Here is a 26,364-nt window from a genome sequence, read left to right as displayed (position 1 = left end):
AGCAAGACAGCCAAGTCAAATACAATGGGCTGGGTTCTGCACCTACAAGCCCACTGCAATACCACGGACTTGGGCATGGTTATATAGAGCATGAGAATAATGCAGCTACAGCTGGGGTGGAGGTAGGCGGAAGCTTGTGCTTTGTAACCAGTGACCGGTTTTCACTCTCCAAGCAGTTTGCCGCATCTGAGAAATAAACCCAGGAGCTGTTTTTGTCTCCACAAAATTACTTTATTATATTGTGAATAATCACAAAGCATTACAATGTCTTAAAGAAAAAAAAAAAAAAAAAGACACAGAAGGTATTTACCAGCCCTTCATAAGACTCATTTAGCTAGCGGCTACCATGAGATTACAAGAGTAAATCTTGCAGTCTTCAATTGGATTGTCACATTGGGTATTAAATTTACCACAGTGGTGCAAAGGCAGTAACTTCTACAGCCTGTATATTATCCCCCTAACATTTCATCTAAGTACAGAACTATAAAATTAAACAAATATATAATTTTAAAAATTAAGTTTTCTGCCAGCAGAAAAATTCTCTTAAAAAGGCAGGATCCGTTAGGAAAGAAAAAACCCCAAACCAACCCAAGCCCATGGTGTTATTACTGTTTGTTCATCATTTCCCTCCTGATTTTATAGAATCACATCTTGTCTAAGACAATATTGTTGCCTTTTAAGAAAAATCTTGCAAAACCAAATGGTGAGCCATGCATTTAAAAGGCTCAGTGAAGGGAAAAAAGATTTTTAAAAGTATTTAATTTCAATGATAAGAGAAAAAAAAAAAAAAAAGGAAGAGGACTTGTGACACCTTACAGACTAACAAATTTATTTGGACATAAGCTTTCATGGGCTAACCCACTTCATCAGATGCATGCAGTGGAAAATACAATAGGAAGAGAGATATACACACACACACACAGAACATGAAACAATGGGTGTTACCAACTGTAATGAGACCAATCAGTTAAGATTAACCTTAACGGATTGGTCTCGTTACAGTTGGTATGACAACACCCATATTTTCATATTCTCTCTGTGTGTGTGTGTATATATATATATATATATAGAGAGAGAGAGAGAGAGAGATCTTCCTATTGTATTTTCCACTGCATGCATCTGATGAAGTGGGTTTTAGCCCACGAAAGCTTATGCCCAAATAAATTTGTTAGTCTGTAAGGTGCCACAAGTATTCCTCGTTTTTTTTTGCTGATACAGACTAACAAGGCTACCACAATAAGAGACAGGAAAAAGCCATTGGAGAAGCTACTTGGAAATCCAAGGCCAGGTCCTAGCTGGTGTAGGTCAGTGTATTGCACCAGCTGGGAATCTGGCCCTTCCAAGACAGTGACAGGCTTTGATTTGCTCAAAAGTTTTCTACCATCACCAAGATAGCTGGTGTGGGGCAGTGTAATTTCAGTTTGTAAAATACTCTCGAAGATGTAGCTGGGAAGATATAGCTCTTTCTGGATTCCATGGATGATACTGCAGTGTCTTTGATTCAGAATGCAAGCTGTTCCACCATGAAGTGTACTCGATTTCCCCCCCCTCCTCTGACAGATTGGAATCTACTCAACAATTACATATGTGATCAGATGCATCTTGACCTACTTCTTCTGGTCTTCTTCCCATGCCCACTTCTTGAGGATAGTGCATTTACGCCTGATCCCCTGCAGAAGCTGCTAGTGTACTCCCTGCCTTTCACATTTTCCTTCTTGTCTACAGCCACCATCGGTGCCTGGCTACAAAATGGGCCAGATTCTAATAACTGTTACTCTGATTCAAGTCAGACTTCATTTAACTCAGGGGTCGTGTGCACAACTATTTGCACTGGTTTAAGTTAATCCGGTGCAAACTCCTATGTGGACACATTGATTCTGGTTTAAGAGTGGCTTTTATTGCTGTTTAGTTTAAACCTGTTCCTGATGGACTTAAACTAAGCTGAAAAAAAACCTGGTTTAAACCAGGGGAAAAAAAAAAAAAAAAAAGCGTCCACACAGCTTTTTGCATGGGCTCAACTAAATTGGTTTAAAAAGAAAAATAATTCCTTTAGTGAAACTGGGGCAGCTCTGTGTGTAGACAAGCTCTTCGACTCGTGCAGCTGAGAGCAGATTCTGCCCATGCTGTCTCCCTCTGCCCCCCCCCCCACCAAGGAAGAGCGTGCCAGATTCAGGCCTGGGGTAAGCAAATGACTCCACCCAGGCCGAGTTTCTCTGGGGACATGGCTCAAAGGTCCCCATTGAATTCACAGAGCAGGAGCTTGGTTCTCTTGTAGCATCTCCCCCACCCCCCATTTGTTCGAGCTGCGCGTCTCGCTCCCTTACCGCCAGTTCTCGTGTGTTGTTTCCCCCTCGCTCCCTGGAGGCGTCTGCCGCTCCCATTCCCTTTGCTCGTGCTTGGTTTTCCCTCTGCCAAATTCAGCATGCAGGCAATTGAGTAAAGCCGACACGAACTGCTCTGTGCTCCCAAGACTTCAGTTAGCTGCCAAGAAGCCAAGCACGAGAGTGGAAAGAATGACACAGAGCAGCAGGCCCCGGAAAGGATCCTTTCCCACACAGGCAAGCATGCTACTACCTTGTTCTATTAAACAGCGGGTGTCAATAGCCCCAGGCTTTGGGGCTGGAGCGTTCTCCCTCCTCCCCCCCCCTAACATTTTCTGGCCTGAAATTGCATTAAACAGCACAGCTGCGTCACACACGTTCTTATTAGGCCGGGGAAGTCAGAGAGGAAACAGCTTCTTCTCAGTCCCATGGGCTTACTCTTGGTTTGATATGGTTATCAAGATAAAGAGCTTCATCAAGCATTCCTTAAATGCCCAAGAAAGGGAGGGAGTTTTTAAATTTAGTTTACATGGGCTTTCCCTTTCACCGCTCACTCTAATTTACCCTGCTGGAGCCTGACTCCCAGACAACCTGCCCTTATCGCAAGCGGGCTCTGTTCAGCCACACGCACAGCAACCGGGTCCAGGGAAACAGCCTTCAGTCCTTCGAATGGCACAGCGCTGAGTACGAACACTTGCTAAGGTTCAACACATCTGCCTCAGAAGGCCCCTCGGATTTCCAGGGGAGGATCTAATGCAATCCTGTGCGGAAAGGATCGGTGAGGTGAGGAGGGGAAAAATGGTCCCCAAGTACCAAGTGTTCATTGCACTTTTATGCACACAGCAGCCAAGCATTAGAAACACCCTGTACTCAGGTTTGCTTAGTATGGTTTCTTCAGTCTGAAAGAGCATGACAATGAGCAGGGCACTGCTAATGAAGGCAACATCTGGAAGGCACTTCTTGGGAGAAAAAAAGGATAGAGCATGGATTTGTAAGCAAATGACTGTGGCGTTAACACATTTTGGTGCATGCTGTAGACAGGGCTACCTTTGCTCCTGCAAATAAGCCTGGGCCGAATGCATTTGCTCCCCAGATATTCTGCCCTTCCTTAGGAATTCAAAACAGCGACCCCACTTGGTCCCCATTCACAGCGAACTCTGTTTGGGGCTGCCATGCTGCACCTATCACTTGCAAACGCTTGCAGGAATCAAGAGGCAGCAGCGGACGTGTGGCAGAAAACGGTGGGCAGTAATACGGAATTTAAAGACACACACCGTCAAGTATTGGCATAGACAAACGTATAAATTATTAACAAAATGATTTACGAAAGGCACGCGGCAGGTCATTTCAGTCCAGGTGGCTGTACAATCTCCCTCAGCACTTTCCCCTCCACCTACATCACGAGACATAGGGCGCTGCTGCTACCGACCCATGGCTGTCATGACAACGGAGGACCTCTTTTTTGGTCAGCCCGATTTGTTGGTGATACTGTCCTTCCTTGGTCACCTTAAGACACTGTACATTCTTCCCCAAGGTAATGCTTTTGATGGTAGGTAAGTATTTCAGCACAGTCTTTGGCAAGAAGGAAACACTTGTACTGGACAGGTTGAGCTCTTGCAAGGAGCTTAGGCCAAAGACTATTTCGGCACTGAACAACTTAAGGTTGGGGTTGCCGGATAAATCGAGTACCTGGAGGTTGGGTAGTTCTTTGAAGCTGTACGGAGAGATCTCTCTAAAGCCATGTAAGCTGCTGAGAGATAAATGAATTAAATCCTTCAGTTCCACGAAAGCTCCTTTCTCAATCTTGGCCAGAGGGTTCCCATCGAGATTTAAGTATCGCAGGGGAATCCCTTGGAGGTTTGGCACAGTCTTCAGTCTGTTTCCAGACAGATTTAAGCTCTGGATGTTGGGGATGTTTTTGTCATGGTGTCTCGTGACTGCGCTTATCATGTTGTTGGACAGATCCACGTTAATGGGTTTTCCTTGACCTTTGGAAGCAAAGACATCTAACGTTATATCCAGGAGGTTGTTGTTGCTCAAATCTATGTCCCCCAGGGGTGAACTGGGGAAGCATTCATCGGGAAGGACTGCCAAAGAGTTATGACTCAGATCCAAGGATTCCAGATACCTGAGCCTGGAGAAGGTTGTGGAAGAGATCTTAGCAATTTTATTATAGCTCAGATCAAGGCTCACCAAGGTGGTATAACCAGGGCCAGTCAGCATTGACTCATTGATGGTTTCCAGTTTGTTTGAGGACAGATCCAAATAGGAAGTATCCAGAGGGATAGGGACAGGAACAATGTGTGAGCCTATTCCACTGCAATCCACCTTGGTCAAGCTAAAGCTGTCAAAGAGACCAAAACTCTCCACTTCACAGTGGCATCCTGGGGAGCAGGTTTTGGTAGTACCAATACAAAGAAAGAGAAGCAGCAGGCTGAACCAGGCTGACAGAGGCATTGCTGAACCTGAAAGACAAGAGGAGGAGAGAATTAGAGTGAATCTGAAGCACCGTAGACAAACTAACACAAACTTTAAACCGTGCCGAAGATGGTTTAAAAATTTGAACTGCATAATCACATCACCAGTATGCCTCCAAAGACCGGGACAGATGTTCTTGTCGATGCACAGAACAATCCCATGATACCGGACACTACTCAATAGTGAAAGTATCTGACTGCATTAGAGATCAGGTATTTGCCACTGCAGGTATCTGGACTGAAGCAGCAATGTGAAGTATGTGCTCCTAATGTATTGGATTGTCACACATTCAAATAAATGCAGGAAGGTAGCCATGGGCATGTCCTACACTAGACTTTTCCCCTCTAAATGTCCCCATTGTAACCGCGCTAGTGCGTAGCCAGTGACTGCTGGCATTTGGACCACTTATCTAGGCTGGCTCTGAACGGGGTTAGACAACATGACAATTAAGATGCCACCAGTGCCTTGTCTACTGTATTCCTACCACTGCTACCACCAGTGGGAGATTCAGGGGAAAAATCTCACTTAGACTTGGCCTATGCAAGTACACCACAGTCAGTTTGGTAATTTGGGATTGCCTGGAAGAGCTATAGGTGCTCTGATCCAAGATCTGTCCTTGCTGCATCTCCACCAGTTGAAGCTGAACCAAACATGAGGCTCCTCTCGTATTACGGTTCAAACACTATGGGCTGGTCAACACTGTAAACATACATCAGTATAGGTATGTCTCTCAGGGGTGTGAAAAATCCACTCCCCGAGAGACGTAGCTAAGCCAACCTAACCCCCAGTGTAGACAGCGCCAGGTCGATGGAAGAGTTCTTCCGTCAGCCTAGCTACTGGGAGGTGGATTCCTACAGCGACAGAAAAACTCCTTCTGTCTCCGTAGTAAGTGTCTGCACTGAAGCATTACAGCGGTGCTGCTGTAGCATTTTAGGCGTAGCCATGGCCTGGTTCTTTATGGGGGGTTAATAAGCTGCAGCTCAGATGCACACATCAAGGCATGGTCCGGTGGTTGGGGCACTAGTCGGGAACTTGAGAGACCTGGGTTCAATTCCCCACTCTGCCACAGCCTTCCTAGGTCACCTTGATAAGTCACTTAATTTCGCCATGCTTTAGTTCCCCATCTGTCACATGGGGACAATAGCGCTTCCCTGTTTCACAGGGGTACTGAGAGGATAAATGCAATAGTGACTGGGAGGTGCTCAGATACTACAGGGACGGGGCCAGCCGTAGCACCTCAGATAGATAATTACCGTAGCATCGAGGCAAGTGAAGAGGCATAATGAGCACTGGATCTTCACAGGCAAACGTAATGGGTCCAACTCGCTACATTGTGCCTCTCAGAACCAGCAAGGCCCAATGCATCCAAGGGGCTCGGGGAAGGAGTGGACCTAGAGGGTGGGCATGCCATGTTTCTGCTGCCAGCCCTCCCTTGGGTATTCTGACGGGTGGGAGAGAAGCTTTAAACAGGAGTTCGGTGTGCAGGGGCCATTGAGAGGAAATGCTGAATCCTTGCTCTTTTCCGGCCAGCGCTATGCCCCGTGGCCCACTGCATGGGGGTGGTGGTCAATGCACCGCCTGGCTTCTTGGCCAGCTGTCCCTTGGCCTGGGTTCATGCTGTGGTTGAATCTGGACTGTGAGAAGACTTGAGCATTCAGAAAGCTACTCATGCAGATGCCCAGGAATGCTTTCAAGGTGCAACAATCCTAGCTCGCCTAGCTACACAGAGCCCTCAGTTACAGCACTTTGTGCTTCGGCAGCTGTCTGCTTCGCCACCAACCACTGAATTTTCCAGCTTGGGAAATAAATCTGCATCAATCCAAAAGCCTGGGAGAACAAAGTCCTCTTGGCCAAGAGCCAGACTTGCACAAGTCAGTTCTCACCCATCAGTCCCCCCCAGACAGCTTTGACAATTGGGCCTCAAATCTGGTTTTGAAGGGCCCCTTCAAGGAACCAGAGGATGGGTCACTCTTCTTAACCTGACTGCCAACAAGGGCACCCCGTGTGGTGGGTAGACACTCACTTCAAAATGCCTGTGGGGACAAGCTACTCATCTCACATAAGCCACTGGACAGCCATCAGGTAACTACATGCAACAGCTGTTGGTCTGGATTAGGATTCTAACCAGGGACCTAGCAGTGAAGCCCTCTGCAGCTCTTCCCCTGCTTCTCCATCGCACCAAGCTTGCCATCTTCACAGCTGAAGGATGAAGGGAGCCAGGAGGCTCATCCCTGTTTCACAGGACTTGCCAGGCCTTTCCGTTACTGTATCTCTTAATCAGAATGGTAGTAGCTACAGCGACGCGGTTTCCAGAAAGAGCTGATTAAAAGCTTTAGCTACACACCTCTGGGGATTATAAAACGGAGCATGAGGCAGTCATGTCCCAGCAGTTAGAAGGGCTGATTATTCCTATTGTTTCCCTGCGTCATTGCCTGGAATCACAAGTCCCATGTCCGCTCTCTCTTTACACCCTTCCAAGAAGGATTTCAGGAGATCTGCAACGGGAACATGTTCCCCAAAACAACGCTCTACCTACATTGTAGCGATTCTGTTCCTCACTCCTTTATACCCTCCCCCCACAGATTAAAATGTCAGATACTATTTTTCAAGACTTTGCCTTTATCTCAGCTACTCATGGTTTCGGCCTTTACTGTCTCTGGTGCACGCCCCTGTCACCTCTTCTTTCGCTCGCTAATAAAAGGCAACACCCTTGTGTGGTGTCATCTTTGCCACTTGATCTTTGATCCTTCCTCTGTGCCGCCTCTGCAGGCTAGGAACCTTTTGCCAGCCATTTCCTAGAAGTTCACACCTACTTGCATCTTCTCCCAGGTCAGTTCCTCTCCCTTGTCAATGGCTCTTTGCTAATTCACATCAGAGTCTGGGAGACCCATTGTGAATTACTTGCCAATTTGCAAAACGCATTCAGAGAAGAAAGGAAGATGCCTCACAAAACATGATCTGGCCAGACATCTACTATTATCTGTCTGGCAGTAGCACATAGGAGCCCCCAATCATGGCCGTGGACCCCGACCTCCTTCCGTGATAGATGCTGTTCAAACAGAACAAGAAGACAGTCCCTGCCCTATAGAGCTTACAATCTAAGTAAATAAGCACTTCTGATTGTATGATAGAGAAATGGGGTGTAACCCATTTCTGTAGAAATCATGGCATCCTAGGAAGATGAGCCCTTGTTACAGCATTGTGCTATTTAACATTTGCTGAGAGGGGAGACCACTATTTTCGGGTAAAATGAATGAACTGCACTTTCTACCTTCCCTATGGTCTCTGGCAAAATTAGAAACGTTGTATCAACAGAGGTACACCCATCAGTTATATTCATTTGGTGTATTCGAGTCCTCTATCCCACCCCCCAAACCCATCAGCTATTCCTGCTTGATTCTTCAATGGGAAAGAGCCTACCAGGTGGTCTCTTCTTCTAAAGCCTGACACAACTCCTGGGGGGGGGGGGAAAAAAAAAAAAGAGTCCCATTAACTTCAATGGGGGCTGAATCAGACAGACCCCAGGTCAAAATGCCCAATTTTTAAGACACATGATGAAATCCTAGCCCCATGGAAGGCAGCGGTAAACCTTCCGTTAACTTCAGTGAGTCCAGGACTTCACCCCATGAATCCAAGTCTCCTCTCACACTAGCAAGAATCAGGAGCAGCTCCGTTGAAATCACTGGAGTCACAGAGCTTTAAAGGAGTGGAGGATCAGACCCCGTGCTAGACTTCAATAACCAAAAGATCAATATCTTCTGCAGTGTGTGTGTGGAAATTCCCTTCCTGCCCAACTTCAGAAACAACTGAGGGAAGGGAATAGACAAGATGACCGAATAGGTGTTTCGGCGCCAATACCCATGACTCACCAATTCTTTTACCCCTCAGTAGGAAGTTGGAGCTAATCAGGTGCCGATGTGTCCATGTACAAGGCACAGCTGAGCAGAGCTATTCACACTACAATTACAGTTTCTGACTAGCCAAGGAAGCAATAACCTATGTCAGTGCTGCTCTGGATCTTCTCTCTCTCTCATTGGGTCTCTTAATTGCCTTGCAAACCGGATGTATTTTACTCTCTCTCTCTCTAACTAGACTATTACTACAAGGCAAGGACTCCATTAGAGAACAGCATGAAACTTTTAAGAGTGGCAAGAAGCGAGTTTGCTTAAGTTTTATTTGTTCTGTCTCCTATTGAAGCTAACAGGTTGTCCGTCATCCAACCCAAGAAAAACCCTCTTCATTGATAGGCAGTTATAAATTATCCAGGTACATTCAGTTTTTATTCTAGGCTGGAGAAGTCCATAGTGCATTTTTAAGGGGGGGGAGGGAGAGAGGGAATGCATTCAGCATGTATTAAACCCACATCAAAATGCCTTTGGCCTCCTGCCTACGAGCCGTTCTGCTAAATTACAGATATGTTCACACCGGGCCAAATCCTACTTGCCCCTATGCCTGCAGCAGCTTCTAATGCAGCGGGAAAGTCACTGGGCAAAGCTCTGCAGCCTTCAGTTTGCCCCAAGAGTATTGCTCAACTCTTGCCTTTGGTGTGGAATTTTCCTCAATGTAAACAGACCCCCTGGGACAAATCCTGACCTCCTTGACACCTGCCTAATCTGGAGCAAGTCCAATGACTTCAGTGGGAGCTGCTGGATGCTCAGCACTTAAGAAAACATCAGGTCTAAGTTGGAGCGTGGGCGCCTAAAGCTAAACTCCAGTTTTCTTGAAGTCTTGGCCTCTGTTTCTAGAAAGAAAAACAAAGAAATCTAGTAGCGAACGCGCCAGTGATTCTCCATGTTAGTCACATGACTCTTGTTGAGCCTCGTCAGAAGGCAGCATGGCCAACTATTTAGGGCACTGAACTGAACTCAGGAGATCTGGCTTTTAATCCTGGCTCTGCCTCTGACCTGCTGGGTGACCTTGGGCAAGTCACTTTCCCCTCTGTGCTTCAGTTTCTCCTCCCACCATTTGTCTAGCGCATCTATTTATACTGCAAGCTCTTTGGGGTAAGGACTCTCCCTTACTATATATTTGCCAAGTGCAGAACACAGCTGGATTCTGGTCTCCTGTAATACAAAACAGCCATTGTCTGGAAGGCTTCTGGAGGCACTTTATTTAAAAAGCCTCAGAAGGCAGAGCAGTGGACAGATATGCAAATGGGCCCAGCCCAGACAGACCACAGGCTCTGTTCCTACTCAGTCACACCCCTCTGCCTCACTGACTTCAACAGGATCCTACGTGAGCTCGCCTGGATCACGTGGCAGGATTGGGGCCTGTACTTGCACTGGGGTTTCCTGTGCAAAATGTAAAACCAATCAGCCAACCCACCCTGTGATAGATAAAAAAAAATTAAAAAGTTGAGGGCAGAAAAGGGTGGAGAGTAAGCACTGAATAGAGCAATGTTGCAAAGCCACACTTTGGGGGGGAGGAAGGGAGGCAAACAAAATGACTATTTTCTGTGAACGCACAGTCTTAACCTATAATCAAGGCTTCTCTCATTACCTTCCAAGCTGGCAGGTAGACATGTTGGCACCACTATGCCCTGGATTCGGAGCTACTCCTTCTTGGACAGCACTACCCCTTGGCATGCATCTGCCACAGCCGCATGAGAAACACGGACCTCTCAGGCCTGTGTGGTCCCTGCTATGTGAAAAGCAGGCTGGCCGGACACAACGAGACTCCCTTTAGTAGCAGTGACTACCACCAACCTGGAAATGTCATCTGGATGGATTTTCCAGCTCTCTCCACGAGGGCAGTGTTCAAGCACACTGAAAACCAGAAAAATATACACACAGCTATAGGGTGGGGCTTTTGAAAGCTCTACCCACAGTGCTCTGCCGTAGGTAAGGATCACTCCATTCTGCAGACTGGAAAACTGAGGTTCAATTCTCCATTAGCAAAGCATGTGCTTAAGCACTTTGGGGCTTACGTGACTGGCAGATTTAGGCTTTCCCGATTCTCTGGGTAAACCGCAGGATTATGGACTTTTTAAACACTGACAAAAAAGGACTTACTCAGGATGTCTGCCCCTGTAATTCAGACATAGCCACTTACTTTCCTGGCAGGAACATGGGTTTGGGAGGAGGGTTTTTTTTTTTTTTTTAAGCACGATACTTCCACAGAAAGGGGGACCAGGATGTTATTCTGGCCTGTGCATTATCCAAAAAACAGCTACCAGAAAGAGCACAGCCTGAACGATCAGACACCAGGCTGGGTTTGCAGAGGTGGCAAGTTGAAAAAAAAAAAAAAAAAAAATTCTACTTGACAACTAAGCAAGCTGCACACAGATGTCAGTGGGAATAAATCCCACCGGCTGGGAAGAAAAGCGATTGCTAGTTATTTCTGAGGCACTGAGTTAAAGCGGAGAGGGGAGCCCCATCAGATAAATCAAGAACTCCTCCGAGGGGATTTTAATTGAGTCACTTTTCAGGCAATAACCGCTTTGTAAAGCTCTTTTTATTTTCTAAAAACGCTCCCATCGCTTGCCAAGTTTTAATGGACTCCTGGGTTTCCTGTCCTGATTAATACAGCTACCTGCCTTTAGTCAGGCTACACTACTACAATCAAGATCGCCACAGCTATTGCTTTCCAATCGGGGCCATTAAGAAACACTTTCTCTTGAAGCATCATTTGGGCTCAAAGATTTGACTGCCAAAGCCAGCGCTGCAAGTTTCACACACAAGTGTGAACAGACAGCAAAAAAGGAACTGGCTGAACTAGCTTAAAAGCAGAGACTGTTAAGCCCTAAAAGAAAAAAAAAAAACAAAACACAAAAAAAAACCAAACCCCAAAACGAATCTTTGAAGATAAAAGAAACTTTGCATCTGTCTCCTGAAAGGGCTTCCTGTCTAGAAATGTGAGAGGATACAACTCAGGAGAGGCATGGTATTTATTCTTGTATCAGTTCAAGTTAAAGCTTTTTTCTTACTATTTCATGACAACTAGGATAGCCCGTCCCTAAAATAATAGGCCCAGGTGGCTCAATACAGAATGGTAGCTGGATCTAGGGAGGAGCATGTGTGAAAGACTTACCAGGGAAGCAACAGAAAGTGGTTACCTTGGGAAAATGATTAAAAGGCCACCGATGTTTCCAAGTCACAGATACTTAGAGGTAAGGAGCAGGACGAGGATACAATGATCTAAAATGTGGTCCCGACCTTGTAATTGGGTCCACGCAGAGCTTTACTGAAGCCAATGGACCCTTTGCAGCACTCTGGCAGTGCATAGGAGCCTTAAAGTGAGGGCCATTTATACCCAGGGTAATGCCCTTTTATCCTGCCAATGTGCTGTAGAGGGGCCTGGGCATAAAATGAGAACCAGGTTCATGGGGTCTGCCTGCATCGTTCAGAACAGAAGATCAGGGGGAGTCCGTATTTATAAGTGTCAGAGTAACAGCCGTGTTAGTCTGTATTCGTAAAAAGAAAAGGAGTACTTGTGGCACCTTAGAGACTAACCAGTTTATTTGAGCATGAGCTTTCGTGAGCTACAGCTCACTTCATCGGATGCATAGACATTATTTATAAGTGTGTCTCTGTTACATGGCTCTGGGTATGGAGGAAGCTACAGACAATTCAAAAAATAAAATACAAGCGCCACACTCTTTAAACCTGACTCTTCATTAGCGCCGTGGGACTGGAAAAACAATGCAATCCCATTGAACCCAAAGGGGTTCCTCCAGATTTACACCACTGACAGTAAGAGGAGAATCAGTCCCTTAACTCTAGCAATCTGTGCTGGCTTTAAGAGCTTTCTATCCAGATTCTTTGCATCAGTCACCTCATCTGTGATAAGCTATCAGAGTTTATCTGCGTGAAGTGCAATGCAGCTTAGATAGCGGATACATCCCAAATTACAAAGCAGGGGGATGTGTGAAATTCTCTTCTGTCTAGCATTGCCGGGTTTCCTCTACTGCTGTAACAGAGCGATAGGGTGGGAGAGAGGAACAGCACTTGGAACCCATGTGGTGCCCCTCTACCGCTAAAGAGTCCTCGGAGACATGAATAGGAACTGAAATCATTCCTAAAACCCCTTCTGCTTCGTCTCCCTGCTCACTCGGTGAACGAGAATTGAATGCTGAGGCTGAAACATTTTTATATGAATTATGTTCTGCTTTAAAGAGATCTAATAACGGATGTAGAAAAAACACCCACTTTGCTTTCAGCCGCCAACATCACCACCATAGAGGGAGTCGTTAACAAGTAATTAACCCAATGGCACATGGAAGCCACATTGCCGGGGCATCCAAGGATAATCAACTTAAAACAGAAACATTATATATATATACATATATACACACACATACATATATACACACATATAAACACACAAATCACTTCCTTACATGCATTTATTTTGCTATACTAGAGGGAGGGGGGAGTATTTAGAAAAAGATGTCCCAGGCCAGCTCTTCAGCTGGTTTAAGTGGCATAGCCCTATTGACGTCACTGAGAAAGCACAGATGATCTAGGAATTGGAGCTCAGGACTTGGAGTCTGCTTGGCCATGGACTCCCTGTGTGATCTTGGGCTACTTACTTAGTCAATCTGGGCCTCTGTTCCCTATCTGTATAATGGGGACAGCAGCATTTCCACCGTAGGAAGATAAGTGCATTAGAGACTGGGAGGTGCTCAGATACTGGGGTAAGTGGAGCCACCGAAAGGTACCGAAGATGGACAGATGCTGATTTACACCAGTTGAGACTCTGTGCAACACAACCCTCTTGGCCAGTTACCTGCCTCCGTGCCGGACCAGTGTAAATCATTGCCACTGGCTGCTACACTTGAAGTTCTAACAAACAGAAGCTTGGAAAGGAGGACGCCAGGGGAATTATATTACTCAGAACATGGAGCCTCTGGGAGCTGTCAGGCTGAATTTAGCTCAGAGTTTAACCCCAACTTAGCCGTATGTAGCCAGCAAACAGTATCGCTGCAACCGTGCAACCCGCAAGTTGAGACCAGGAGAGCCACCATGTGCGCTGGGCAAGTTAACTGGTGCAAATCCCAGCTTTTCTTGTCTACACTGTAAGTCTGGACAGATGCACCTACCCAGGTTGCTGGCTGCCAGTGGCAACGTCCCAAGTATAGGCTTGGACACCCACCAGAAGATGAGTGTGGTGGGCTCAATCCAATTCCCACAGGCCGTCCGTTAGCCGTCTCAGCAAAGGTACCAAGGAGTGAATGGGCCAGGCCCAAGAGGCAGTTCCTCCAAACAGGCACGCCCCAGCAGAGCAGTGGGGGAGGGGAACCTTGTACCGTCACTGCACACAGCTGTGGAGATGGAAGTCTTGAGCTGTCCCCATCACAAGCACACCACCGCTTACCTACGAGGAATACCTACACTCGGGGCACATTTCACCCTGCCTCAGTGCAGGGGGACAGACTAGATGACCCACTTGAGGTCCCTTCCTGTTCTATATCTCCATGACTCTATACACACAGACAGACAGACGTCTATGCTGGACAATAACACTCCACAAAGCTTTACCTAAGGACGCAGGAAATTTAGAGCGGGAGGGGAAGGCAAGGCTGACACACTCAGTCCTGACTTTTCTGAGAGATCAGAGTTACTCCCTTTTGTCAGTTACAGATGCAGAGTTATATCGGTGCCGAACAGCTATTAACCAACACATTGCTCCCAGGATAGTTAATTAATAGATCTATTATAGGTGGAGGGACAGATGACAATAGCAAGAGCAAAGCCAGGCAAGGAGGGAGGTAAAATATCACCATTTCAAGCTAAAAAGCCTGAATGCAGAGTGGACACGTGGGGTTAATTAAGTCAGAGGCCCGTGCCTCCATCCCATTCTCCAGCCTGACCATTATTTGCTTTTGCAGGCATATCTGGCTTCCTGGGCTCTGAAGAAACATCCTCCTTTTAAGAAAGAAGAAATTCAAACTGCTCTTCCTGCCCTCCCAGCAAAAAGTTTATTTTAAACAGGGATTTTATTTTGATTGTTCTCAAGCCTGGTCTGCCTTGAGACGCCTTTAATAATTTACAAGGCAAACATTTAAACAAGTGGGAGTTTATTCAAGTTGCGCAATTTTCCTCTCCCGGGAGCTTTTATAAGGAAGTCGAGGTGCCGTTTGGATCTAACAAGAGGAAAACCTGCGTGGACACGTACTGGCACAGACATTCCAACCAATTCATACTTGGAACTGAAACAGGATGGATTTGGTGTCTACTACGCTGAGAATTACATTTCTCACAGGGCCAAACCCTGCACCAAGACCGTAGTCAGTGGCCAAAAGTCCACAGACTCCAACGCCTGCAAGATTTGACTAGACAGGCAGCAGACGACAAGCTCCTGGAAGAACACAGGCACAGTAGGAAAGAAATCATGACATCTGTCTGGCATGCAACAAAGCCAGCCCCCTGTCCACTCAGTGAAACCTCCATGTTATATAGTTTTACTGAGGACCAAAGTTGCCTGCAGCCATTCAGAAAACGTTTAAAAGTATCATCTTGGTCCCTGGCCTTAGGTGGAGTGCTCAGAGCAGGCATTTACCGAAAGGAAATGAGGCGTTCAAAGTCATCCTCCCACAGCTGTTAAGGGGAGGGAAAGACAAGTGGCATGAGAGGTCTCCGGGCGCTCTGGCAGCCCTGCCCCACAATTAAGGAGATACATTATAGGGCTTGCCAACAAGTGGTGGGTGCAATTACAGGTCACCAAGGACAGGTTAGGATTTGGCTGCTGTTCTCAATGGATTTAGTGTTCCTGTCTTCACCCACTGATCCTGATCAGCAAGCAGAGCAGCACAGCCTCCTCCCTACCTCACTTCATGCCTCCAGGGATCTGGGGAGCCGGAGAGGCCATCCCTGCAGAGTTAACTGCCGTGGGTGGGTGGGAATTGTGTGACGGCATCAGAGGACTAGTGGCCCTCAAGTGGAACTACCCAGTGTCCTCACTCCTGTCAGCAGCTGGCAAATTGTGCTAACGCGAGCTGTAGCTTATACCCCCCTATTCCCATCCCCGATGGGCCAGCCAACTGGAATTTAAAGCACCACCACACTCGAGTTAAGACTGTGCATCAACAACACTAGAGTAAACCCTTGAGTTAACTCTGCTGTGATGACAACCTCTAAGGCAGCATGGTCTAGTGGACAGGGCACTGATCTAGCACTCGAGAAACCTGGGTTCTATTCTCAGCTCTACTCCTGGCTGACCGCAGGTAATTTACTTCACCTGTCTGTTCCTTTCTTTCGCCCTTCGTCCACCTTGTCTATTTCCCCTGTAAGCACTTCAGGGAAGGGTCTGCTTTTTCCTATATGTACGCAGTGCTGCCTAGCACAATGGAGGCCTCATCTCAGTTGGGGATACTTAAAACCAGTAAAAGAACACACAAACAAACCCCAGACAGACTAAAAATCAATGTACTTCTTCAGAAGCGAGAAGGCCTGCACGCAGATCTGCCCGAAAATAAAAGGTGCAAATTACCACCCAGTTGTTCTGATGCAAGTTGGTGTGTAGAGAAGCCCTTCAGAGTTGCAGGGAATCATAAAATGTAAGCGGATCCGTCTAGGGAGAGGGTGTTCAGGCCCCTTTTACAATCACGTCCTCCTTAGGGAGACAAAAGCCATTCAACTTTATGGCTTTCTCATTGTGAGAAAGCTTGTCAAGGAAACCCTCTTGATCACAGCAGTGTGAGCACTTAAGGCCAGTGGTAAACTGTTCCCTTGCATCATGTGGGGGGGAGGAGATGGGGCCAGTTAATCACCAACAGCCTTTCATTGCTACATGCTATCCCTGAGGCCCGGAGCCAGCAGGATTTCAAAAGGGACTGCGGGTTTGTACGGGCAAGAGGGATATCCCCAACAGTAAATTTTAAAAATATGTAAGCATTTTGGAAGGGCTATAAGCCATCCTGCATCAGGACTTAAGCCAGTCTCTAGTTATTCAGGGTTCAGAGGTAACGCTAAGGCCAGGCTAGCCAAGAATGACTACTGCAGGGCTTCTTGCACCTTCCTTTGAAACACCTGTTATTGGCTGCTGTTGGTGACAGGACTAACTGCTTCACTGCTCTGAGCTAGTCTGGTTGCTCCTATGTAACAAAACAGTCTCAAGATATGAAGCAAAGAGAGCGCAAGCAGGGTGCTTGGTCTATGTTGGGAAATTATCCTGGTTCCAGCTATCGAGAGCTAGAACAGTCTGGCGAGGTCAGTAATCTGCCCTGCGTCATATAGTGAGTCTGTCTGTGGCAGAGGCTGGAATTAAACCCAAGTCTCCTGAGTCCCAGTCAAGTGCCTTAGTCGCAGGGTATGGAAAGGAGAGGTAAGTAGGTCTGTTCGGTTTTTAAACAGCCTGTTTTCCTCTGCTCCTTCTCCCACTGCTTTATATGGTTCTATTTAAACCCTACATGAGGCTTCCCGCACCTAGCTACCCAAATGCACTTGGTCCCAGTCTAATCACTCATTATGACTGTACCTCTCTGTAGCACTCCAGTTTCCAGAGACATGATATAATCTGGGTGGAATGCACTTGGTTTTATAATATGCTGCTTGTGTCTCAGAGCTGCAAGGCAAGTGCTGAGCGTTAAGAGGTGGGGAAAACCCAACCAATGCTGCTACTGCACCATCCACCTTTGCAGAGATCTACTACTCAGACGTATAACACTGGTTCAATCTCTGGGTTGACCTCTACCGGGAGCCGCTCGACTGTGTCGCCTCATGCAGTGAAGTAGCAAAGGAAAACCCAAGCCACAGCTGGATTCCACCATGCCTTCGGTCACTCACACAGCCCACAGGGCAGGGCCCAGGGTTCAAAACCTGAAACCAAAGCCAATGAAGGAATAAATAGGATAGAGAGCACCTCAGTGTCTAAGAATTCACAGATACTGTCATGGCTTCAACAGCACCCCCTCTGAAACCCGCTGCTTTAAGGAAAGCTCCCGCCGCCTAAGAGACCTAGCAATTAACAGGGCTGACGATGCCCCACAAGTTATAGTACAGACAGAGCCCCCTGAGGTGCACATCAGGATTATCTCCCTCCCCGCCCCGCCCTCTGACTACAGAGGGAGGCATTTTCTATACTATAGCAAGGGATCTATGTGAACGGCCACTGGGTGGCTCCCAGGCATTTCCTATGGCTCCCCACCCAGAATGTGTTGCAAACCAAGCAGCAATGGTGGGGTCAGGGACACTTGAAATATTCCCTCCCTTAAGAAGCGGCCCACTGGACTAAAACATTGAAAGTTGCTGCCTCCTGGTGGTATGAAGCATAACAGCACAACATGTGCATAAATTAGATGCAGTCAATAGCATCCAGCCTGTTGGATGCTACTAACGAACGATGGCTTATATCTATATAGGGCCTTTTCACGTGCCCCCCAAAAAAGGGGTGAACTGACTGTTGACGTGTAGCACCAGCAGACCCCTTCTTGCATAGCCTCCCACCCAAATGCAGACGCATCTGGAACGCAGCATGGCCAGCGTTTAACAGTGCACCATAACGCTGCGTACGCTTTAGGAGAGGAAGAGAAGAATGTTGTATCCAGCTGAAACTGCATGAAGACCTGTGGGAGGCAGAAAGGAATTAACCCTGGAATCCTGCAAATGAATTCCAGCGTGGATAACACCTCTGATCTTGCAGAAAGTGACATGAGATCTTAGAGGGACACAGCATTATGTCTCATTCAAAAGGCACCCTCCCCTGCCTCCGCCCCGAGCATCATGCTGGGGGCACTGATCCAATGAGAACTTGGGGGAGGGGGATACAGTGCTCTGCATTCCCCCTTCCCCATACCAGGAGCTGCCTGCTCCTCATATCTTTAGTGCTACACAACAAAGAGATTGCAACCCTACTCTCTTGAGCTGAAATTTCTGGTGCCCTTCAGGACTGCCACAACCAGACTAGGTTTTTGCTGTTGTTGGTGAATAATCTCTTCGCAGCATGGGGCACTCAAAGTGCAGCTGCAGATTCTCCATAGGAGGAGGGCATAAATACACTCCCGGCTGTCATTGTTGCTAACAGCACAGCTGTAAATGAAAGGCTCCCGAAAATTCTCACAAACACGACTATCCTGAGTAACGAACACTAACAAAATGCCAGGTTTTACGGCGTGGCTGGTGGTGCCTGGTGGAATACCAATGATGCCATGCAGCTGGCTTGTCTGGAGCAAGCTGCCTATGCCCCATGAGCTGCGCTGAGCAGGTTTTATAAAACATTCATTCTGGAAAGTTTGGCTGGCCTTTTTTTTTTTGGCCAGTGATGACCAAGGCTTAATCTGCAGGTTACTGGTTTTTTGCTCACACTGCGTATCTTGTCTATTCCAGCCAACCTGAAACAGTGAGAGGAAAGATGGCCCAGATGTCAGGGCACTTGGGAGACCTGGGTTCAAGTCCCCCGTCCACCACAGACTTCCAGTGTGACCTTGGGCAAGTCACTTCATCTCTTTGTGTCTCCATTCCCTAGCTGTACAACAGGAATAACAGCACTGCCCTACCTCACAGGGATGTTAGGATGATAAATCAGTTTAAAGACAAACCCAAGAGTCTGAGGTTCTCAGATACTACAGCAACTGGGGCCGTGTAAATACCAAAGGTTATGTCCACACAGGGAGTGGCAGCAAGTCACTGGAGCTCAGACTCTGAAACTCAACCCCCTCCCAAGGCTTCACAGGCTAAGACGCAACTTCTTTAAAGCACAAGCCTAAGTCCGTCAACCCGGGCTGGGAGGCGAGCGGCCGGGGGCTGTGTAGTCATCCCCGAAGATGCTTTGAAAGCTAAAAACCTGGTACACGCCAAGCAAGAAAACGTAGTTAAATAAAAATAAATAAATAAGAGAACCATGTCAGTTTTAAGGGCGTTAAACCTCTCGCATTAGTCATTGTGGAGAGGAGTATTATACAGCCTTTCCCATCCACAGATCCCAAAGCACTTTGCAAAGGAAGCAAGCAGCATTATTCCCATGGCAAACCCAGGGAGCCGACCTGTGCTCTCAGACGCGCACGGGAGTGAATGATTGATACTAGTGTAACCAGAGGAGGAGTCCTGATTTTCTGAAGTACCAATGCCCTGCTCCTACTAGCATCACTCCACCCCTGCCAGCGTGGCCCTGCACATACAGTGCCAGAAGAGCGCTCCCGACGTTCTGGCCCCACCACACCATTGAGTGCACCAGGGCACTGTTTGCCTCATTCCTTGTATTGGGCCCCAGTTCAGACCAGCACATAAGCACACGTTTAAGAGAGTTAAGCACATGCTTAAGTCCCACTGACTTAAGTGGGATCCACGCACATTCTTAAGCGCCCTTCTGAAACAGGGATGCTTCCCTGAATTGGGGCCCAGGAGCCTGCATTAAGGGTATGCTTCCATGACCAAGGGAGAGCGGTTTCCTTATGGTGACCCCTATGAGAACGCAGGGTTTTCGGAGACCCTCCCCACACGGCTCCAGCACTGGGGTCTATCAGTGATGGGAGCCCTCCGCTTAGCCTAGCTGCTGGCACATTCGACTACGAAGCGGCTAACTCTGCTCAGAGCAGCTCCAGATGTCACGGCGGTATGAATGGCATTGGCTGGTCTGCCCTAGTGCTCTGCCACGGCCCTGGCCCCAGCACAGCAGTCACCACAAGGGCTAGCGGCAGTTCTCCCACCAGTCTCGATGCCGCACAGAAAGGCTCCCCTAAAAGAAGTGGTGAAAGCCTCGCTACCTGGGACGCTCCAGCGATATATACACTGTCGGGGGCGAATCCTGCACTGCCGGAGGCTAGCCATAGACTGTGGCCCACGAGAAATTTTCCCATCTCAGCAGCTATGGCTTTGTGCATGTTGGGAGCAAGCTCCCGTGGTTACCACGGCCCCTGTCCTCCCCCACCCCATACAGTCTGTCACACTCACTTGGTGCCTCTCGTCTTGACTGTCAGCTCTTTGGATCAGGGACCACGTCTTTGGATGTACCTGAGCAGTGGCTAACCCAACAGGGTCCCAATCGGAGCCTTCAGGCCCTGCCACAGTACAGAAGATAAGAAATGGTCTTTAAATGAAAACTCTGCATTAAGCTGGTTCCAGCAAGATCAGTTTCTGACCCACTTGGGATCAGACCACACTGGCTGGCCACCGGGTAGAGAGCCACATTTTACAATACATGTGAGAACCCTTGAAGGCCAGAGCGAGTTAGCAATCGTTTTAGCTGGAGCCCTGCTTAACAATGGCGGTCGGAAGGCCAGTGGAGTGCAGAGGCCTGACACAAAGACCACTCCGGGTGGTAACCCAACAGTTGAGAAGCACGGACCCAGAGGATAGAGGCCTGCAGGTCCTCGCCCAAAAGAGCGGACCACTGTACTGAACTAGCCAGCGTTTCCACAACAGGGACAAATCGGAATCATTCATCTGTGGGTGAATTGTGAGTTGTTGGCAGCCCTATTCTGCCAACAACTCTTGAGATGCTCCTGGAGCTCAGGTGGCTGCGCTTCTTTCGGCAGGCATCCCATATTCTCTGTTGCAAAGTCTGGGAGGGCTACGCTGTGCTGAATAACGACCGCCATGAAGTTCCTAGACGGACCCCATCTAATAATAACAGTAACAAACCCATGGCTAATGGTGGCGACTGCAGCATGCTTTGAAGAGGACTGTTTCTTGGTTAGCTATGCACTTCCCCCCCCAGCCTAGACACAGGAGGCTGCTCTGTCTGAAGGGTAGCGACTAAGAGAGAGGGAAAGGAGAAGAGTCAGTTAGAGATGTCAACACAGATAGAGGATACAAAAAGGAGAACCAACAAGAACCAGCAAGCACCACCACCAAGTATTACATGCAGCCACATTCCTGGCCCAACGGTCAGCTAGGTTTCATCAACTAACCACGGCCCCAACAGTCAGATTTCAGCCTGGCTGGAGTGGCACCGGGAGCAAGTTCCAGAACAATAAATGTCATTCAGTTCCAAGTTCGCAAAGGATTCCTGGTTTTGTTTTTCCTGCCTCTTTCGCGTGCAAGCTGCAGAGGGAAAAACCTTTAGAGCAGAAGTAGTAAGTGGAGGCAGCTCCCATTCAAAAAAAGAGAATCATCATCAGGCTAACGCCGGTATGGCATTCAGCTGCCTTTGTTTTTTTACTCTGTTTAATTCATTAATCTTGGTGCCAAGGTTTAAAATAAAAATTGGTTGGTTTGGCCAAGGTTTATCTTCTCCCCCACAATCTCAACCTTTGGAAGTTTCTTTTGATTGCCTGCCAAAACGCTAGCTCTGGGAAGCGCCACACAGAACACCCCTGTTCCTCTCTGATCCTGGACTCGTCTCCAGCCTTCAGAAACTCACGCAGTCAGTAGGGCTTGTGTAAAAGGAATTATTGTCTCATAAAGCAAGAGACCCATCCCCACACTCTCAGGCTCTTCATCCCCCCCACCCCCAACCAGCTGACTAGCAAGGAGGAGGGAGAAGAGCCTGAAAGAGGAAAGGGAACAGTTAGGGATAGAGTGAAAACTCTAAACCTCCTGAAAACTCAAATCTCACTCTTAGCTTTTCACACTGAGTGGAGATGCACTTCACATCCACATTGCAGGCACTGGTTCAAAATTTTAAGGCCCCTTCCTGGGCTGCCTAATTCACGGGCCTCCTTTCTCTCACCTCTCTTCCCAATCATTCAGCACTCGCTTTTTCTCTGCATCCCCTCCTACTCTCTGTTGATGCAAGAGCTTTCTCCTCCGCAGCTCCTGCAGTCTGGAGCCCTTCCTGTATTTCTTCATCACACCAAGGCCTTATCAGGATTTCTCAAGTGACCAGCACCACCTTAGGCACACTCCATATGATCTTCTCCCTCCTCAGCATCTGTTCATCTCTCTCCGGTCTCCTATAGTGGAACATTAAATTCATTCACCATCCCAGGCATTCACAACAATTTTGCGTACTTGACACCATTACTGCCTGCTGCCCTGTGTGCTTGATAATTCTGCCAGGCGTATGGGAGTACAGTTTGCAAGGATGCCATGGATATAGAATTGTATTGTACAGTCTTGAGAACATAATTGGTTTTTAATATAACCATTGATGCCTCTCTCTCTCTCACACATACTCTTCCTGCTCCTCACCACTTATCAAACCCCCCCCAGGAGCGCACGCACACACACACAATGCTACCACATTCAAGACACTATAAAACAAGATTTGGGAATTCTCAGGGGGTCTTTAGGAGGCTTGGACTCTGAGAGGTGACCTGGGTTCAACACCTGGTTCTGCCACCGACTCCCTGTATGACTTTGGGCAAGACACTTAAACTGTACCTTGGTTCCCCACATCACCATCTCTAAAATGGGGATAATAATGCTTCCTTTGTCCGACACGTCCGTTTAGACTGTGAGCTCTTCGGGGCAGGGATTGTTTCTCCCTGTGTAGCTTTACAGGGCTTAGTAGCATAGAGTCCTTAGCAGAGATCAGAGGTCCAGGTGATAGTGTAATACAAATAAAGGACAGGGATATTGGAGATTAAAGCTAAACCCACCCTTACAGAGCTAGGGTCCTCTCCACACCCTCGGGTACTGGGGTGCAGGAGGACAGGCTTACGTTACAAACTCTTGGAAAGAGGTTTTGACGGTCATGCCCTCTCCAATCATATTAGCATCTAGTGGGACAAGAAAGCGTTGCTGGCAAAGTCAGAGCGGCATCTTTAGAAGGCTGCACAGCTACGGTGCAGTTTGTTCATATCTTCTACCCAGGTATTTTCAACGCTCACCATCACCGTGAGATCTGTAGCGTCTTGAAATACTAGTGCTGGTTCTATGGCAATAACTCCTAGATTGGGATTTGAATGTCATCACAGTGCTCAGCTTTGTACAGTGCAGAGAGCAGTATCCAGAAAGAGGAGCTTTCTAATGTAACTCGGGGGGAATGCTGTATACAGGGTAGCACTAATTTATTACAGCTGATGTCTGGGAAAATCTTCCAGCTCAAGAACTCCAGCTCCCCAGCCCATGCTGACAAACCAGGAGTTAGTCTGACTGTACTTGTCTTAACCACTGGAGAAGTTACATGGCTCATTTCTTCTTGCAACAGTGGTTCTCAGTTTCATTCGCTACCATTCAATTACATTAGGATTTTGCCCCCAAGCTAAGAGCAATATGTATCGTCGATTATTGAGGGCAGGGTAGGGGGGGGGTACCCTGAACCCCTCCCATACCAGGAACAATCTTACATGTTTAGCATCTTCCCTTACAGAGGCCATCGTCTTTAGATTGCAAGCACTGTGCAAAACAAGTTCGCAGTTCAAGATTTTCCAATCCAAGCCAGTAGGAGAAAGAGTGTTTTGTTCACAACCAACCGACACGTGCTGCGGTCTAGCACATAAATACATTTACCATGAGCTACGGATTAAGGCATCACTAATAAAAGCTGCCCGATCCTCATGACTGGTTAAAAATTAACAGGGCGTGTGTGCATTATCTAAGCTATTCCCCTCTTCTTCTTGGGCGGGCTGCCTGCTTTTTTCGAGACGACAAATCCTCTCCTACTTCCCCCCCTTCATCTTAATCCAGTTAGAGAGGCTGGGAACTCCGGGACTAGGAAGGCGGCATGCCCCGGATTCGAAACCAGACCATGAGATCAACTTTATCCTCCGCTGTGAGGCTTCAATCCTTCCAGCAGTTTGCAAGTCTGGGCTGATCCAGGCAGATGTTAACGAGGCAGTCACCTCTTAACCCGTGCGAGCCCTGCCTTCGCAGCGGCTTTTCCCTGCTGCCCCTTTCCTCCCCTCCCCCGTCGGCTCTCGTCTCCTTAATCAGATCGCTGCTCTCCAAAAGTTCCTTTAAAAATGTGTCTTTGGAGCACCACTGAGCGCAGCCAGACAAGACAGCCTCCTTCCTCTCCCCCCCTTCCCCTGAATCCTACGCCTATGGGGAGAGAGGGCTGGAAGCGGGGAATCAGGGTGTGAAATCAAAGCCCAGAATCTGGGCACGGGAGGCGGGCGCTGATTGCAGCTGCTGATCAGATTACTTGCAACCGTGGCAATTTCAACTGCTCATCAGACGGCCACCATTCAGAGCGGGGAGACAAGAGCTTGGGAAGGGGAATACAATGCAAAGCGAGAAGGGAAATCACCACAAGAGACACAGGCACGCCACACCATCTGCTCGGGAAAACGAGACAGACGCAAAGCTTTGCAAATCTTGGTCAGAAGTCAGGAAGCATGCAGATTTCCCCGGGAGCGAAATTTCCTCCAACTCACTTCAGGGCAGATTTCAGTCTTTTGGAAACCAAACACTTCCACCCCCAGAACCTTATTTTATATCGAGACATCTTCCGTGTATAGACACAGCCAACTCTCGGCAAAGACTAAAAAAAAACCCCCACCCCCACTCCAGACCAAGTTCTCGCTCCTGGCTGAGAAGCGGCAGGGGGTGCTTGTGTGCCAAACGCACTCCCAGCCCGGCGGCGGAGCGGACAGCAAGCCGCCCGGCCCGAAGTTGAAGGCGATCACTGAACGATGGAGCAGGGAAGGGTTTGGCGACTCCGGTTTCCCTAGGAAATGGAGGGCGAGCCGGCTGTGTCCTCCCACCCGCCGGGCCGGCGGGAGCTGGGGAGAGCCCGCTGGGGGGCCAGCCCGCCTTGCCCTGCAAGCGACCCCCGAGAGCGGCCGGAGTGGGGACCGCGCAGGGCAACCCCCGCTCGAGGCTGCCCGGCTCCCAGCTCAGCACAGCCCGCGGCAGGCGGGCGATCTCCCCGCCTCCAGGCGCCTCAGCCACACGGGCTGGAGCAGGGCGGCGGGGAGCGGGGCAGTGCCCTGGCAGCACCGCCGGCTGCGGGGAGCCGCGGAGAGCCACTCACCTTCCCCGCAGGGAGCGGCCCCCCTGGACCAGCACCTGGGCAGAGGCGGGGGGGGGGGGGTCGGTCTGGCTGCTGGCGGGAGCGAGCGCTGCTTGCCCCGAGTCTCCCCGGCGCGCACGCCCCTTCCTATGCCCGGCTGTTCCGCCCGATCCCGGCACCCCGCGGATCCCGGCACCCCCTCCCGCCCGCGCCGCTGCATGCTCACCCTCGCCTCCGCCTCCGCGCGAGCGTGAAGCGGCCGCCTGCGGGCGGCAGCCCCACTTCCCGCTCCGGGGAGCGTCTCCAAAGTGCCCGGCTTCGCTCGGCGCGTCCAGCTCCCAGCCGCGCCAGCGAGGCGAAGGTCTGGCACCCGGGACCGTCTGCAGCGCGCGGCTTCGCTGTGCCCGGGCCGGAGGCGCTGCCCCTTTCGCCTCCAGGCTGTTCTTATGTTGGGAGGGGCGGGGGAGGGATCTCAACAGATGGCTGCACGCTAGGGAACATCTGGGAGCGAAGGAGGCGGAGGCAGCTTGGTCTGACTTGTGCAACTTTAGCTCTTGCAGCCGCAGTACAAAGTGGAGGTGCAGAAAATCCCTTCGCCTGTGACAGCGTCTCCCTTGGCGTTGGAAAATCCGCGGGGGGCCAGACCCTGGGCGTCTTCCTTCCCATCACACCCACTGCTGCAGCCCCAGGGGGGCACGGTCTGATTTCAGTGGCGTCACCAGCCCAGTTTGCCCGGAGAGCAGGACTGGGTCCCCTCGCAGTGAGTGCCCGATCCTGCCCACCACCCGCCGTTTGCTACCATTGGCTTCAATAGGCTCGCTCACCACCCAGCCACGAGGCGGGCGCCAGT

General features: G+C 48.9%; 1 protein-coding gene across 2 annotated transcripts; it reads right to left on the bottom strand.

The window, feature by feature from the left end:
* Positions 1 to 217: 217 nt before the first annotated feature.
* On the bottom strand, positions 218 to 25,968 carry TSKU (tsukushi, small leucine rich proteoglycan). Of its 2 annotated transcripts, none has more exons than XM_027823836.3 (2): positions 25,741 to 25,968; positions 218 to 4,786 (listed from the first exon to the last, which is right to left on the bottom strand). In XM_027823836.3, exon 2 carries the CDS (start codon positions 4,776 to 4,778, stop codon positions 3,720 to 3,722), a length of 1,059 nt encoding a protein of 352 aa, XP_027679637.1. In that variant the 5' UTR covers positions 4,779 to 4,786; positions 25,741 to 25,968; the 3' UTR covers positions 218 to 3,719. The 2 variants fall into 2 exon arrangements, with proteins under 2 accessions (XP_027679637.1, XP_037740231.1); XM_037884303.2 differs by lacking the exon at positions 25,741 to 25,968 and adding an exon at positions 25,536 to 25,712 and having other exon boundaries at positions 1,210 to 4,786.
* Between the last annotated feature and the right edge of the window lie 396 nt (positions 25,969 to 26,364).

Source organism: Chelonia mydas, chromosome 1, assembly GCF_015237465.2.
Source record: "Chelonia mydas isolate rCheMyd1 chromosome 1, rCheMyd1.pri.v2, whole genome shotgun sequence".
NCBI lineage: Eukaryota > Metazoa > Chordata > Testudines > Cheloniidae > Chelonia > Chelonia mydas.
The sequence above is the reverse complement of the archived record's forward strand: the minus strand, read 5'-3'. Positions and strand labels throughout refer to the sequence as shown.

Excerpts from the sequence above, each read along its gene's own strand:
- TSKU (XM_027823836.3), bottom strand. The coding sequence starts at position 4,778 with ATGCCTCTGTCAGCCTGGTTCAGCCTGCTGCTTCTCTTTCTTTGTATT.